This window comes from Mustelus asterias, chromosome 4, assembly GCF_964213995.1.
Source record: "Mustelus asterias chromosome 4, sMusAst1.hap1.1, whole genome shotgun sequence".
NCBI lineage: Eukaryota > Metazoa > Chordata > Chondrichthyes > Carcharhiniformes > Triakidae > Mustelus > Mustelus asterias.
Genome location: NC_135804.1, coordinates 58573904 through 58587311, shown reverse-complemented (window position 1 = coordinate 58587311; position 13408 = coordinate 58573904). Strand labels below are relative to the sequence as shown.

At 42.2% G+C, this 13408-nt stretch overlaps 1 protein-coding gene across 4 annotated transcripts in view; it reads right to left on the bottom strand.

Annotated features, from left to right (window-relative positions):
• Positions 1-13408, bottom strand: part of ndrg4 (NDRG family member 4) — a 133508-nt gene that overhangs the window by 15701 nt on the left and 104399 nt on the right. For all 4 annotated transcript variants that reach the window (XM_078211114.1, XM_078211113.1, XM_078211115.1 and 1 more), the window contains 4 exons: positions 9111-9162; positions 6887-6934; positions 1555-1590; positions 694-745 (listed from right to left, as the gene is read on the bottom strand). In XM_078211114.1, the coding sequence (XP_078067240.1) occupies positions 694-745; positions 1555-1590; positions 6887-6934; positions 9111-9162 (188 nt within the window). The remainder of the gene's footprint in view (positions 1-693; positions 746-1554; positions 1591-6886; positions 6935-9110; positions 9163-13408) is intronic.

The following is a 13408-nucleotide window of genomic DNA, read 5'->3' as shown; positions in this document are numbered from 1 at the left end:
GCCATATTTTTCAAGAAGATCTGATCAGTCATCAGGTGGTAAAGACACACCATTGGCACATGTGTAGTCCGATTAGAGTATTGGATGATTCTTCAGCTGTATCATACACCTTCTAGATACAGACATACAACATATAACCAGAAAGTTATAATAACTTCACATGTAGACGAGCATAAGAGTAATCAGGCACAAAGGGCAATACAGAGCCAAAAGCACTAATGCACACTTTTTTTGCAGAGAGAACAAGTAATTATGTGTCATGAATACTGTCAGTTTGAATATCACACGACAAACTAAAATGATATATTATAGCCACAGCTATGACCTATTTCCCATTTATCAACTTTACATTTTTCCTATTGCTTCCATATTCTTTGTTAATCGTTTACACCGCAAAAGCTAACACCGTCCAGGCTACAGTCTCACTGTGAATTAACCCCGAAATCTCACTGTGTGTAAACCCCGAAATCTAACCGTGAGTAAACCCCAAGAATTTCACTCTGTGTAAATCAATGGTGACTACAAATTGCACTGTGAGTTGACATCAAAATATATAAACTTCAGAACCAGTATGCACTCAGTTTGAATTTAGCTTTATTCTTTATAAGTAAAACTGAAGAGAAGGTGAAACACATTCATACCCAGGCATGTACAATGAGCCTGAGTGTGTGCTCTGGCTCTTTTGATACTTACTGTAGCCCATGCCCTGCAGAAAGTACTTGAATGCCTCAGTCAGTTTTCCAGGCTGTTAGAAGAAAACATACAAACTGAAAAATTATTACCATCCTGAGAACATTAAATAATAAATGATAAATAAAGTACAGTATCAAATCATATCATTACTCCTACCAATGAGTTTCACACAATGATGCATCATGAATGACATTTGCTGTTCTAGGATAATCGCATAAATACACCATGAACCAAATAACCAATCTTCTTTTTTATTCATTCGTGGTACATGGGCATTGCTGGCTGGCCAGCATTTATTGTCCATCCCCAGTTGCCCTTGAGGAGGTGGTGGTGAGCTGCCTTCTTGAAATGCTGCAGTCCAAATGGGTTGACCCACAGCACATGGACTGCAGCATTTCTACTTTTTTCTGGTGGATAGAGGAATGTTGATCAGGACTTTGGGAGAAGTTCCTGATGCTTTACAAATATTGCCATTTTGAACACCTGCCTGAATTATTGACAGGACTTTGGCAATTTTGCATCATGATGGTTTAGTACTGCCCTGGGTTATGGACAGGATTTCCTCTTAACTTTTCTTAGTCTGTCGCTGCACAGTTTATGTGTTATGTTTTTAATTCTTGGAGCTTGGCCCACACTGTTCTGACTATTGTCAAAGAGCTTCCACCTAATTCAAGCTGGGAAGTTGGATAAGAAAAAAGCCCAGGATTGGATTTTCCGGCCATGCTTGCCCCATGCCGGAAAATCCCATCCACGATCAACAGAACTTTGCATGGTCCATGTCCCACCTGATACAATTCCCGTGGAGGGCGGGATGGGAAAATTCCGGTATGCGAATCCAGACAGAGTTTGTGAACTACTAACCTGTGTGATCTGGGGTAGGCCACCAGAATCAGCCATCTGTAAAATAAAACACAATTAGTCACCACCACTGATGGAGAGGTTACAACAGCCTTCGTTATCGTTATCTACAGTTACCCATAACTTACAGAGACATTCAAGTATGCATCTTACCTTTTGGACAGAACCTCTACGATTTAATGTTCTAGGAGTTCTGATCAGCATATTGCGTCTACTTCATTTGTGACATTGACATCCAGAACAATGATACATCAGTTTAGGTCAAGTAAACAAGGTGGATTATTGATTCTTCCAATTTACATGGCTTTGTTGGGTGAGTGTCCCCTTACTGTCTGACTGGATTGATGGATGCCCATGAATATACAGGTCTTTTAGAATGTGGCACATCGCAATTTGGATCCATTGGCTCAAGGCCCATTTTGAGGCTGACTGAGTGTCTCAAACATCGTAGAGTGGTTTTGAGAATAATAGGGTGAATGTCTAATTGCAGTTGAGATCTGTTGGATAATTGTCCAATGGCAATTTGTTGTGCAAGTGACCCAAACCAGGCTTTGCCAACTGTCTGTCATGAGATTTGTAAATTTATTATAAGACTATCCCATGTTCAGTGTGAGAATCTAACAAGATGATTTGGCTCTGTTTAATGAATGACATCCATAATTGCCTGGTTCTGCTGAACAAATGAAGCCCATCATTGTGTTGCTCACAAAGCCTGTGATTGTCCGCTTCTGGTGAATGAATGAAGCACATATTTTCTGGGTCTTTTGGATGAATAAGGCCCACGATTGTCTGATTCTGTTGAATTAATGAGGCATTTGATTGCTAACTTCTGTTTGATTAAATGAGGCCCATGAAAGCCTGGTTCTGTTGGCTGGAACTGTTTCCTTCTCAGAGGGAGGCACTTCTCCCTCACTTTAAATCAACCAAGTCAAAACAAGTCATACTTGATAAAAAGTAGATGTTCCTAAAAATCAGCAAGGTTGAAGGTACTTGGCTAGAAGTACTTACTTAAGAAAATATAACATGACTGAATTAACTGCCTAAGTTGTTTGGCAGAGAAGTTTCTCATCTGAGTACACAAGGAACCAACGGACTCGATGACTATAGTATCAAACGAATGAATATGAAAAATGAGTTGCTGAAGCATATGTTCAACAATCAGCAAGAGGTTAAAGCAAAGTGAAAAATATTCAATGTGTATGTGAAACCAGAAATTACAGCATTAACACAGCCCTAAACTACTTACCCTCTCATGAGTAATAACATTAAGACATTATTTGATACAAACACAGATTTACCTGAGCCTCTTGTGAGTCTATGGGCGAGATTCTCCGGCCACACTAGCCCCAAAACCGGAAAAGCCCACCCGAGGTCAACGGACCTTTTTGCATGGTCCGTGCCCCAACTGCTACGACTCCTGTGGCGGGCAGGATGGGAAAATTCCCCCCTTTATGTTTTCCAGAGATGAGCGATTTTAGATGCAAGGCTAGGCTGGAGAAGCTGGATTGTCCTTCTTTAAGCAAAGAAGATTGAGAGAAGATCTGATAGAGGTCATAGAGGTTTACAGCATGGAAACAGGCCCTTCGGCCCAACTTGTCCATGCCACCCTTTTTATTTAAAACCCCGAAGCTAATCCCAATTGCCCGCATTTGGCCCATATCCCTCTATACCCATCGTACCCATGTAACTATCTAAATGCTTTTTAAAAGACAAAATTGTACCCGCCTCTACTACTACCTCTTGCAGCTTGTTCCAGACACTCACCACCCTCTGTGTGAAAAAATTGCCCCTCTGGACACTTTTGTATCTCTCCCCTCTCACCTTAAACCTATGCCCTCTAGTTTTAGACTCCCCTACCTTTGGGAAAAGATATTGACTATCTAGCTGATCTGTGCCCCTCATTATTTTATAGACTTCTATAAGATCACCCCTCAGCCTCCTACGCTCCAGAGAAAAAAATCCCAGTCTATCCAGCCTCTCCTTATAACTCAATCCATCAAGTCCCGGTAGCATCCTAGTAAATCTTTTCTGCACTCTTTCTAGTTTAATAATATCCTTTCTATAATAGGGTGACCAGAATTGCACACAGCATTCCAAGTGTGATCTTGTACATTGACATTCCAACAAGACATCCCAACTCCTGTATTCAATGTTCTGACTGATGAAACCAAGCATGCCAAATGCCACCTTCACCACTGTCCACCTGTGACTCCACTTTCAAGGAGCTATGAATATGTACCCCTAGATCTCTTTGTTCTGCAACTCTCCCCAACACCCTACCATTAATTGAGTAAGTTCTGCCCTGGTTCAATCTACCAAAATGCATCACCTCGCATTTGTCTAAATTAAACTCCACCTGCCATTCATCAACGCACTGGCCCAATTGATCAAGATCCCGTTGCAATTGGAGATAACTTTCTTCACTGTCCACTATGCCACCAATCTTAGTGTCATCTGCAAACATGCCTCCTATATTCTCATCCAAATCATTAATATAAATGACAAGTAACAGTGGACCCAGCACTGATCCCTGAGGCACACCGCTGGTCATAGGCCTCCAGGTTGAAAAACAACTCTCTACAACCACCCTCTGGCTTCTGTCAAGAAGCCAATTTTATATCCATTTAGATACCTCACCCTGGATCCCGTGAGATTTAACCTTACCTACCATGCGGTACCTTGTCAAAGGCCTTGCTAAAGTCCATGTAGACAACATCAACTGCACTGCCCTCATCTACCTTCTTGGTTACCCCTTCAAAAAACTCAATCAAATTTGTGAGACATGATTTTCCACTCACAAAGCCATGCTGACTGTCCCTAATCAGTCCTTGCGTCTCTAAATGCCTGTAGATCCAGTCTCTCAAAATACCTTCCAACAGTTTACCTACCACAGATGTGAGGCTCACTGGCCTGTAGTTCCCAGGCTTTTCCCTACAGCCCTTTTTAAACAAAGGCACAACATTTGCCACTCTCCAATCTTCAGGCACCTCACCCGTGACTATTGATGAGTCAAATATCTCGGCTAGGGGACCTGCAATTTCCTCCCTAGCATCCCACAGTGTCTTGGGATACACTTCATCAGGTCCCAGGGATTTATCTATCTTGATGCGCTTTAAGACTTCCAGCACCTCCTTCTCTGTAATATGTACACTCCTCAAGACATCACTATTTATTTCTCCAAGTTCCCTAACATCCATGCTTTTCTCAACAGTAAATACTGATGAGAAATATTCATTTAGGATCTCACCCATCTCTTGTGGATCTGCACATAGATGACCTTGTTGATCCTTAAGAGGCCCTACTCTCTCCCTTGTTACTCTTTTGCCCTTTATATATTTGTAGTAAAGGTATACAGGTTTATGACACAGGCTAAAGAAAGTAGACAAAGGAAAGCTGTTCTCATTAGCAGAAATTACAGAGATGAAGGGGACCCAGGTTTAAGCCTTTAGGCAAAAGATGCAAGGAATGAGAAATAAACATTTTTACACAGCGAGTGGTAATGACTTGGAACATTGCCTACCAGGGTGGTGGAGGTGGAGCCAGTGATTTCAAAAGGAAGTTGAGGATAAAATACTTGCAGGGCTATGGGAATGGAATGGGGAACTGGAACTGATGGAATGTTCTACAGAAAGCTGGCAAGGGCTGAATGGCTCCTTTCTGTGCCATTATAATTCTTTGACTATAACTGGATCCAATGTTCTACCCCTTTCCTTAAGATGTTGTTTTCATGCTGAGATACAGTTCTATGGGTACTGAATGCCCTCCATTCTCTCATTCAATTAGCTATTCTTCAGCAGGCTGTTCAACTGAGGACGGTTTCACAGCCAAGTCCAATTTCATTCTCACCATTATATGCAGTTCTAGGAGGTCTCAATGGATAGTGATTGGCTGATGTTGCCCCTCCTTAACCCAGGAAATTGTTGTACTTCTCCCACCACCTAAAAACCAAGTAACTTAGCACAGACAGAAGCTAGGTTCCTTACTGTCCATTGGCTCAGAAAAATTAGGAGCTGCAACCACCAAATGAGCCACTAGAGGCATGCTCTTTACACAATACGATCTGCCTTAATAAGTAGAATGAATATTTAGGGGCTCCTTGTGGTGTTAAATCCGACCATGGTAAGTTGTGACAATGAATTAAACAAATCTGGTATTCACGGGCTAGCAGCAGAAAAGGTGGCCATAAAAGCTGTCAGTTTCTCATTAAAAAACAGAAAAAACATTTCTAACAGAAAAGGAAAGCAGTCACTCCTTCCTGGCCTTGCCAATAAATGCTTGAATCCTAAAATTTATAGTGCATTAAGGTTTAGGCAGTAAACACTGCTTTGCCAATTGAGACAACACTGTGCCTTTAAGAAATGTATTTGAGTCCTGTTTCTGTGCAGGATGTTTCTAGCAGTCCCTTCCATTTTATGGATGCCACTCTGTCTACAACCGGCATCCCGTATTGTCACTGCAGCAGTATAATTGCTAGAATATTTGTTTTAATCTGAACTAATGCTGTTCTTGATGTTCACCTGGGATTTGGGATGAGGCTTGATTGGGATGATTGACAGATATGGTCATGTGACGTGGTGGTGAGGTTTACACAGAATATTCAAGATGCTGTTCTTAAGTTGAGAGAGAGAGGAGTGCCCCTGTTTTCCCCTCTCTGAAGTCTGAAGACTGGGAGCTGTCAGAGACTATGTTTACCTCTCTGAGGTTTTCCTGTTTTGAGGATATCTCCTTCTCTGGAAACTGCTGGGTCCAGAGATGTTAAAAAGCTAGAAATCTGGCATCACATAAGCATCTTTGGTTTCTGTGCTAACTAGTTCTACAGAAGGGATTTATGTCTATGGAGGATTGAATTGCTGAATTGGAACAATAGAGATAGCTATCTGTTAAGTATTATATTTTGTCATGTTTATGTCTTTTAAGAGATAAAAGTTATGCTAATTCTTTTTGTTATATTCTCACTGTGTTCTTAAATAAAGATTGTTTTGATAAAAGCTTCATAGTGGGTCACTTGAATCATACCTGGAATGAAATATGTTACGCTCACCTTAATGCCAAATGTAAAAGTTAGGGTCTCGGCTAACTTCATAAAATATGTTGGTGCTTCTGATCTGGTCCTCTACACAATGTCTCCCAAAACAAAAAAGGCAATGAATATGAAGTACAAGAAATAAAAGGGTCACTGTTTGAGATTAGACCCATGTCACCCAATTATCTTGCACCTTTATATCTGCAAGTAATCACACTTAAGTAAATTACAAAGAGATTGTTGCTCTCTGCCATTTTTAGATGGAAATAACTCTCATGTTTCAAGTTATTGCTAGTTCAGGACATTCGATACCTTAAGGAAAGTTGTCTGAGTTGGGTCCAGTTTGGAGTTGCATTCCACCTGGGATTGAGAAGACAGAATTAGCATAAAACCGTGATGAGTGACAAAATGTGTGGACTAAGTATGAGCACTAATTCCACCTCCCGAAATGGGGGCAGGTCAATAAATGCACCAACATTGTATATGAATTCATCAAATTTTTCTCTGGTCAGTATAAGTATTTGCAATTTTGCTGGAAATGCTAACTGAAGCACATATATCATACTCACATCAACCAGGACACTTTTCCCATGACTATCAGTTATCTTCCATTTATTTTCTACATGTTGTAGGTTAATTTGCAGCCACATGCAGGTTAATAAATTAAAAACATTGCAAGTCACACAAAGTTCCTACAAGTATCACCAGCCAGTATTTCCCCATCCCTTTATTGATAATATATCTATTATTACAAAATAATATTCCCTCCATCTCATAGTGAGTAACGCCATGGGAGAGATCTACATGTCAATCTATGCATATTACACAATAAGAATAATACCTAACTGGTTGTTTTGGATGTCATGCTCTAAACCTTTGTTCAGTTGGACTGAGGATTATTGCAATATTACTTGGGAGCTTTGATCTAATTTGGCAACACGAGCAGGCAAACTAGTAGCACTATTTTGGTGGAAGACTTAATCCATTTAAAATCAAACAGATTAAGACATGTATTCCTCCTCCATCAGATATCATATCCTTGGAGGGCATTGGCAAACATGGACTTCCATTCTGATTGTGCTTGGCAAAGTACTGCAGTGGTTTGTTGTTGGCTTCTGCAGTGTGGCTAACCAGGAAACTCTCTCGTTCTTTTCCCTGGAAGGATTTGCAGGCTGATAATCAACCTGTTTGGCCACAGAATGAACGGATCTTCCCAGGTCACCCATGACCTGGTTTGGCCATCAGGTCATGAGTGGGATTTGAACCAGAGATCAAAATCTTGCCAAAAACGGTAGAGTGTTGTTTCTGGCGAGAAAACTAGCGTGTTTCTCTCCAGATTCCATCACACGCTACCAAAGAAAAACAAGGGGGCATGATTCACGCTGTCATTGATGGGGTGAGGCTAAACACACTAGGTTTTGCTTGGCTGCTCAGAGATTGGGGTACAATCTGTAAAGGGCGCCCTGATCAGAACAAGAATAAATTCACCTCACCCCACGACTTAGGCCTCAGGTACTCCCCTTCCCATCCTTGATTGGAGTGAACATTCACTCCAACCTCCCCCCTTGCCGCAATCATCAGCCCCTTCTCTCCCCCCCCCCCCCCCCACCCCAGCGATCATTGACTCTTTTACCCCCACAGTCAGAGCTGGCACCCCCTTCCCACTACAGCAGTCATCGCCAGCATCGGGCATACCCCATTCATCGAACAGCTCCCAGCTCACAAATACAGTTGCAATAACTACCCATCCATGAGGTTGCCACTGGGGGCCCATCCCTTGGTAGAGATTGTCACTGTCAGGGTGGCATGGTACCAACCTGGCAGTGCCTACACGTGCCAAGGAGCAGTACCAGGGACAAGGTCAGAGTACTGCCTGGCCATGTCCCTCTTCCCCAGGGGCTACACTTACCTTTGAGACCCCGGGGAGATCCCCGCAACACATTCGTATTTGTGTCAACCTGTTGAAAACCACACTGATGTGACGTCACATCAGTGTGGTTTGAAGATATGGTGGGGTGGAGGGGCGGGGGGGGGGGGGGGGGGGGAGGTGTCAAGATGCAGTGGCGAGGGGGAAAACAGGTTGATAATATTGAAATGCATGCAAGTCAGGTTCTTGCCAGCGAGAACTGAGATTTCTGGATCCTGAGCCCCCGTTAGCAACCTCGCTGACGGGGAAAAGAGGTCACGATTTTACCCAAAGTTTCTGGCCTAGAGATAGGGACACCACTTCCAAAAGACTTCAAAACCTTAATTAACCTAGTAAAATTATGTCATAGATAACCCAGCCAAGTACGAAGTGTTGAGGGAAAGTAGCAATGCTCAGATTTGTAGTAGGGATGATGTAGAGAGGGGATGGAACCCACATCGGGAAAATGAGGACTATTCATTTGTTAATGCAGTGTCTGGGGTTTCCAGCTTTTCACAATTAGCTAGCACAATGAGCAATGCTTTCTCTTTCTTCAATGAGGTGAATGTTGGAGAAAATGTAGTTGGTCCCTGTCACTGAGTGAGATGTAGAGTCGCTCTCCATACTTACCACACCTTCCTCTGCTGGAGAATTGTCCCCCACCACCAGCATCACCGGACATCTGAAATACAACACACCATCAACTTACATTCTTGAACATAGGAACATAGGAATTAGGAGCAGAAGCAAGCAAATTCAGCCCTTCAAGCCTGCTCTGCCATTCAATCAGATTATGGCTGATCTCTCCCTGGTCTCAAATCCACCTCCACACATGTTTCCCATATCCCCTTATTCCTTTTTTTAAAAATCAGAAATATGTCTATCTCCTTCTTGAAACCATTTAACGATTCAGACTTCACCGCGCTATTGGGCAGCGAGTTCCACAAATTCACTACCCTCTGCAAGTAGTAGTTCCTCCTCATCTCAGTTTTAAATCTACCACCTCTCAACCTATATCTGTGACCTCTTGTTCTAGATTGCACAATAAGAAGAAACATTGGATCTAAATTTACTTTATCAATCCCTTTTAAAATTTTATACACCTCGATCAGATCTCCTTCTAAACTCCAACGTGTATAAGCCCAAATTGTTTAATCTCTCCTCAAACGTCAGCCCTTTCATCCCCAGAATCAATCTGGTGAACCTCCTCTGAACTGCCTCCAATGTCCACACCTCATTTCTCATCATGAGGATATCATATCTATACTGTAGTTTCTTAATACATTATCTTAAAAATACTTATGACTAGTTGACTACCTATTTAGATATCTGTGACCCTCGAGCCACAGGAAATCCTACAGAATGTCAGAGTTGGAGGAACGGAATTCTAAGAGTCTGTATGGCTAAAGGAAGTTACAAAGTTTGGGACGGGTAATGTTATGAATTAAATGAAATTTGATGATGAGAATTTTAAATTGAAGACACTGGGGCACTGAGAGTGAATATAGGACAGCGAGGTCAGAGTGAAAGGTGAGGAGGATTTGTTATGGGATAGAATACAGGTAGCACAATTTTGAATGAGCTAAAGTTTATGGAAAATTGGAGGCCAGCCAAGAGAGTTTAGATTAATGAAGTATGGCAGGTAGCGCACATGGGTTTCAGCAGGAAATAGACTGCGGTAGGGATGGAGGATGACAGGTTTGCAGATACTGAAATAGCTGGTCTTTGTGATGCAGAGAATATGGAGTTGGAAGCTTATCTCAGTGTTTATTAGGACACCAACGTTGTAAATGTTGGTTCACCCAAAGAGAGTGGCTGAAGTCAGCTTGTGGTGATGATGGCATTGATCTTTCCAATGTTTAACTGGAGTACATTGCAGTTCTTCCAAGATCTGGATGAGAGACAAAACATTTAAAATCATAGAGATACCCAGGATTGAGAGATCTGGTAGAGAGGGAGAGCTGGGTGTCATTAGTGTGTTTGTTTGGAAGCTAACTTGATGTCTGGCTGATGTCACCAGGTACGACTTACAGACGAGGAAGAGGAGAGAGAAAGGACACCAGCAATAACAATGGAGGAAGTGAGGGGCTCAGAAAGAGAAGTCACTGCTAGAGATGCTCTGATTATGATTGATGGACAGAAGTGGAACTTCATCTGTGCTGTCTCACTGAGCTAATCTAGGGAGGAAAAGCATTGAAAGGGGATGGTATGATTAAGCCTGATAAAAAGTGTAAGCAATGTTAGGGTGAGCATTTTGAGAATGTGGGTTCACATGTACTTCAATGTCTTGGGCTGCCTGTGAGATCAGCACACAATTGGTTAAATCAGCTTTCAACCTTGCTGAACAGGGATGATTTGTGAATCAGGCCTGATACCAGATAAGGAAATGAAGGGATATATGAAGGTCATTCATCTATATCTTGAGGGTCTGGGGAGAAGTTGGTCTGGTCAATGTGTTGACCGTAATAATGTAATTGAAGAGCTTAAGTGGACCGTAAAACCATGGTTACAGAATGATTAAGAAGTTGAAATGGTCTAATGTATCTTCCTGATGCCATATTGTTAATCTGATGTCACTTTTGTGTTTCTTTTGATTGTGATTTAATGGTAGTCTGGATGAAATGTTGAGAACAAAGATTGAATTGGTATGAGAGTTTTGAGTAAGCTACTGTATATTATAGTTACATTGGATTGTAGAGTGCGATGTACCTGAGTTCCTACAGGTAAACTCAATATAGAATTATGTAATCCTATTGGAATCACGTGGCATAATTTGCTGAGTACTCATGTTGGATCATGTAACATGAGTTTGTTAAGACTTGATTCTGTGGTCGCTACAACTGATGCCTGTGCACTCGAGTTTAAATGAACAAAACAAATTGGAACAAGAAAGCTGTCCCAGCAGATGTCATAATCACAGTCATGGACGACGTAATGACAATAGATTCAAAGAATTTAGAGAATGGGTTGGTGGGGAATGGAGCAGTAGTTCACAAGGATGGAGGGGTTCAAATTTTCTTCATGGAGGGGTCAATAATGAGTTCTGCAGGGGAGGGCCTGATCCCAGTACCTAGGGAGCAGAAACAGTTTACAATGCCAGCTCACACAATGAATTGGGTGCTCAGCAGCTTAGTGGGAATGTGAGGGATGGGGGTGGGAGAGGAGGGGGGCATCAAGGGACCAAGATGTGGATCCCGGAAACCAAATGAGCTCAGAGAGGGCATTGGAGAGAAAGGAGCAACTCCAGAAAAACATATTCATTCAATGCCAAGGCAAGGTAAGGAGAAATAAACAGAGGAACAAATGGTCTCGATCAAAGTTCATGATCTCACCACATTCCTAGTAATAGGCCAGGGTGAAGGGACAGAGGAGACAGGTTTAAAGGAGATGAATAGTAGTGGTGGAAAGAAGTTGAGGGTTATATTTGCATGTCAGGATGGTCCAAATGTGCACAATTTTGCCAGAAGAGAGTGCGGTGTAACACCATTCTGTATGGTGCAAATAAAGCTAACAATGGATGGCTCAACTAACTGTGTAACAGACACAATAATGTCTATACCTCTTGGATTTAAGAGAGGAAAAATGAGTCCATACCACAGGGATCAATCAAGGTGGCAGAGAGTAAATATTTTACTGGAGACAAAGTGAAGGTGACGAAGTGGTTCAGCAGGACAATTGCTGCAGAAGTGTCATTACAAATGGAGGGCCATTGAAGGCTAGCCAGCTGGCAACTTGAAAGTGCAATTGAACTTGGGAAGAGATTTTTTACCCCCAGATGCACAGGCAGAAGGAAGTGAGCTTGAGGAGTGGTGAGGGACTTAAGTGACCACAGATGTTCTTATCTGTAGTGAACACTATTAACTCAGAAACCACAGAAGAATGCAAGGTTGTAGGTATAGCTATGAGTATGGATAGGTGATTTAGATGGAGGTGAGGTTTAAAGGAAGACCAAAGGACACTCAATTCAGAGAAGTGTGGACATGGAGAGCTGAGACAAGATTGAAATTATTGAGGATGAGGAGATGTTCAGTTCAGTGGCTTGGGAGAGCTTTTGAAAATGGGGATTATAAGAGAACGTTGACAGGGTTGAAGGAAGAGAGGTGCTCAAAGGAAAACGTACCAGATGAGTTGGGGAAGAGATCAATGTGTGATTTGGTGACATATGCAAGGTTGCCAGCAAGTTATTGTATAGATCATGTGTTGGAAACTATAGCCAAATAGGGAGACTTCATTAAGGGGAGAGACCCAGAATAAAGTCAGGAAGGGGTGGGCCATGTCTGCAAGTAAATAGACATTCTGGAGCAAGATGTGGAGGGACAGTCATTGTTATTCTGCTGGAAGAGATCGAGGGAATAGTAATATATTGGGTGAATGGAGACAAAGAGGAGACTCATGAGGTTAACCTCCAGTGGGGGCACTGGTCAGAAAAAATGGAGAGATAGGAAGATGGGACAGTTTGATGCTGCTGTTCAGGAGGCAGCAATATAGCCCAAATGGGTGCACTGCAGATTGCTGGACAGGTACAGATGGTTATCAGAGAAAGATCCATGCCAGGGACATTAACAGATGAAGTGATGGTTTGTGGTAGAGCAAAATATCTAAGGAGAGAAATAAAAGGTGATGTAATCAGAGGGATCAAAGAAAGCTGGTGGAAGTAATGGGCACACATCTGGAAAGGCCAAAATGTTCTCATGATGAATGTGCACATGATGCACAAATGCATTGTCATAAACAGGGAAGGGAGCAGAAAATAATATTAAAGACTAAATTTTCCCTTCAGAGTAAATGGGGTCAGTGCCAGTGATACTCCTCCTTACATTGAGGTCAGAGACTTTACTGCTCACCTCATACTTGTTCCAGTGACAGGGTATTCCCCTCAGACTGGGGACAATGATGGGAATACTTATCCTCCGACTGGGTCCATGACA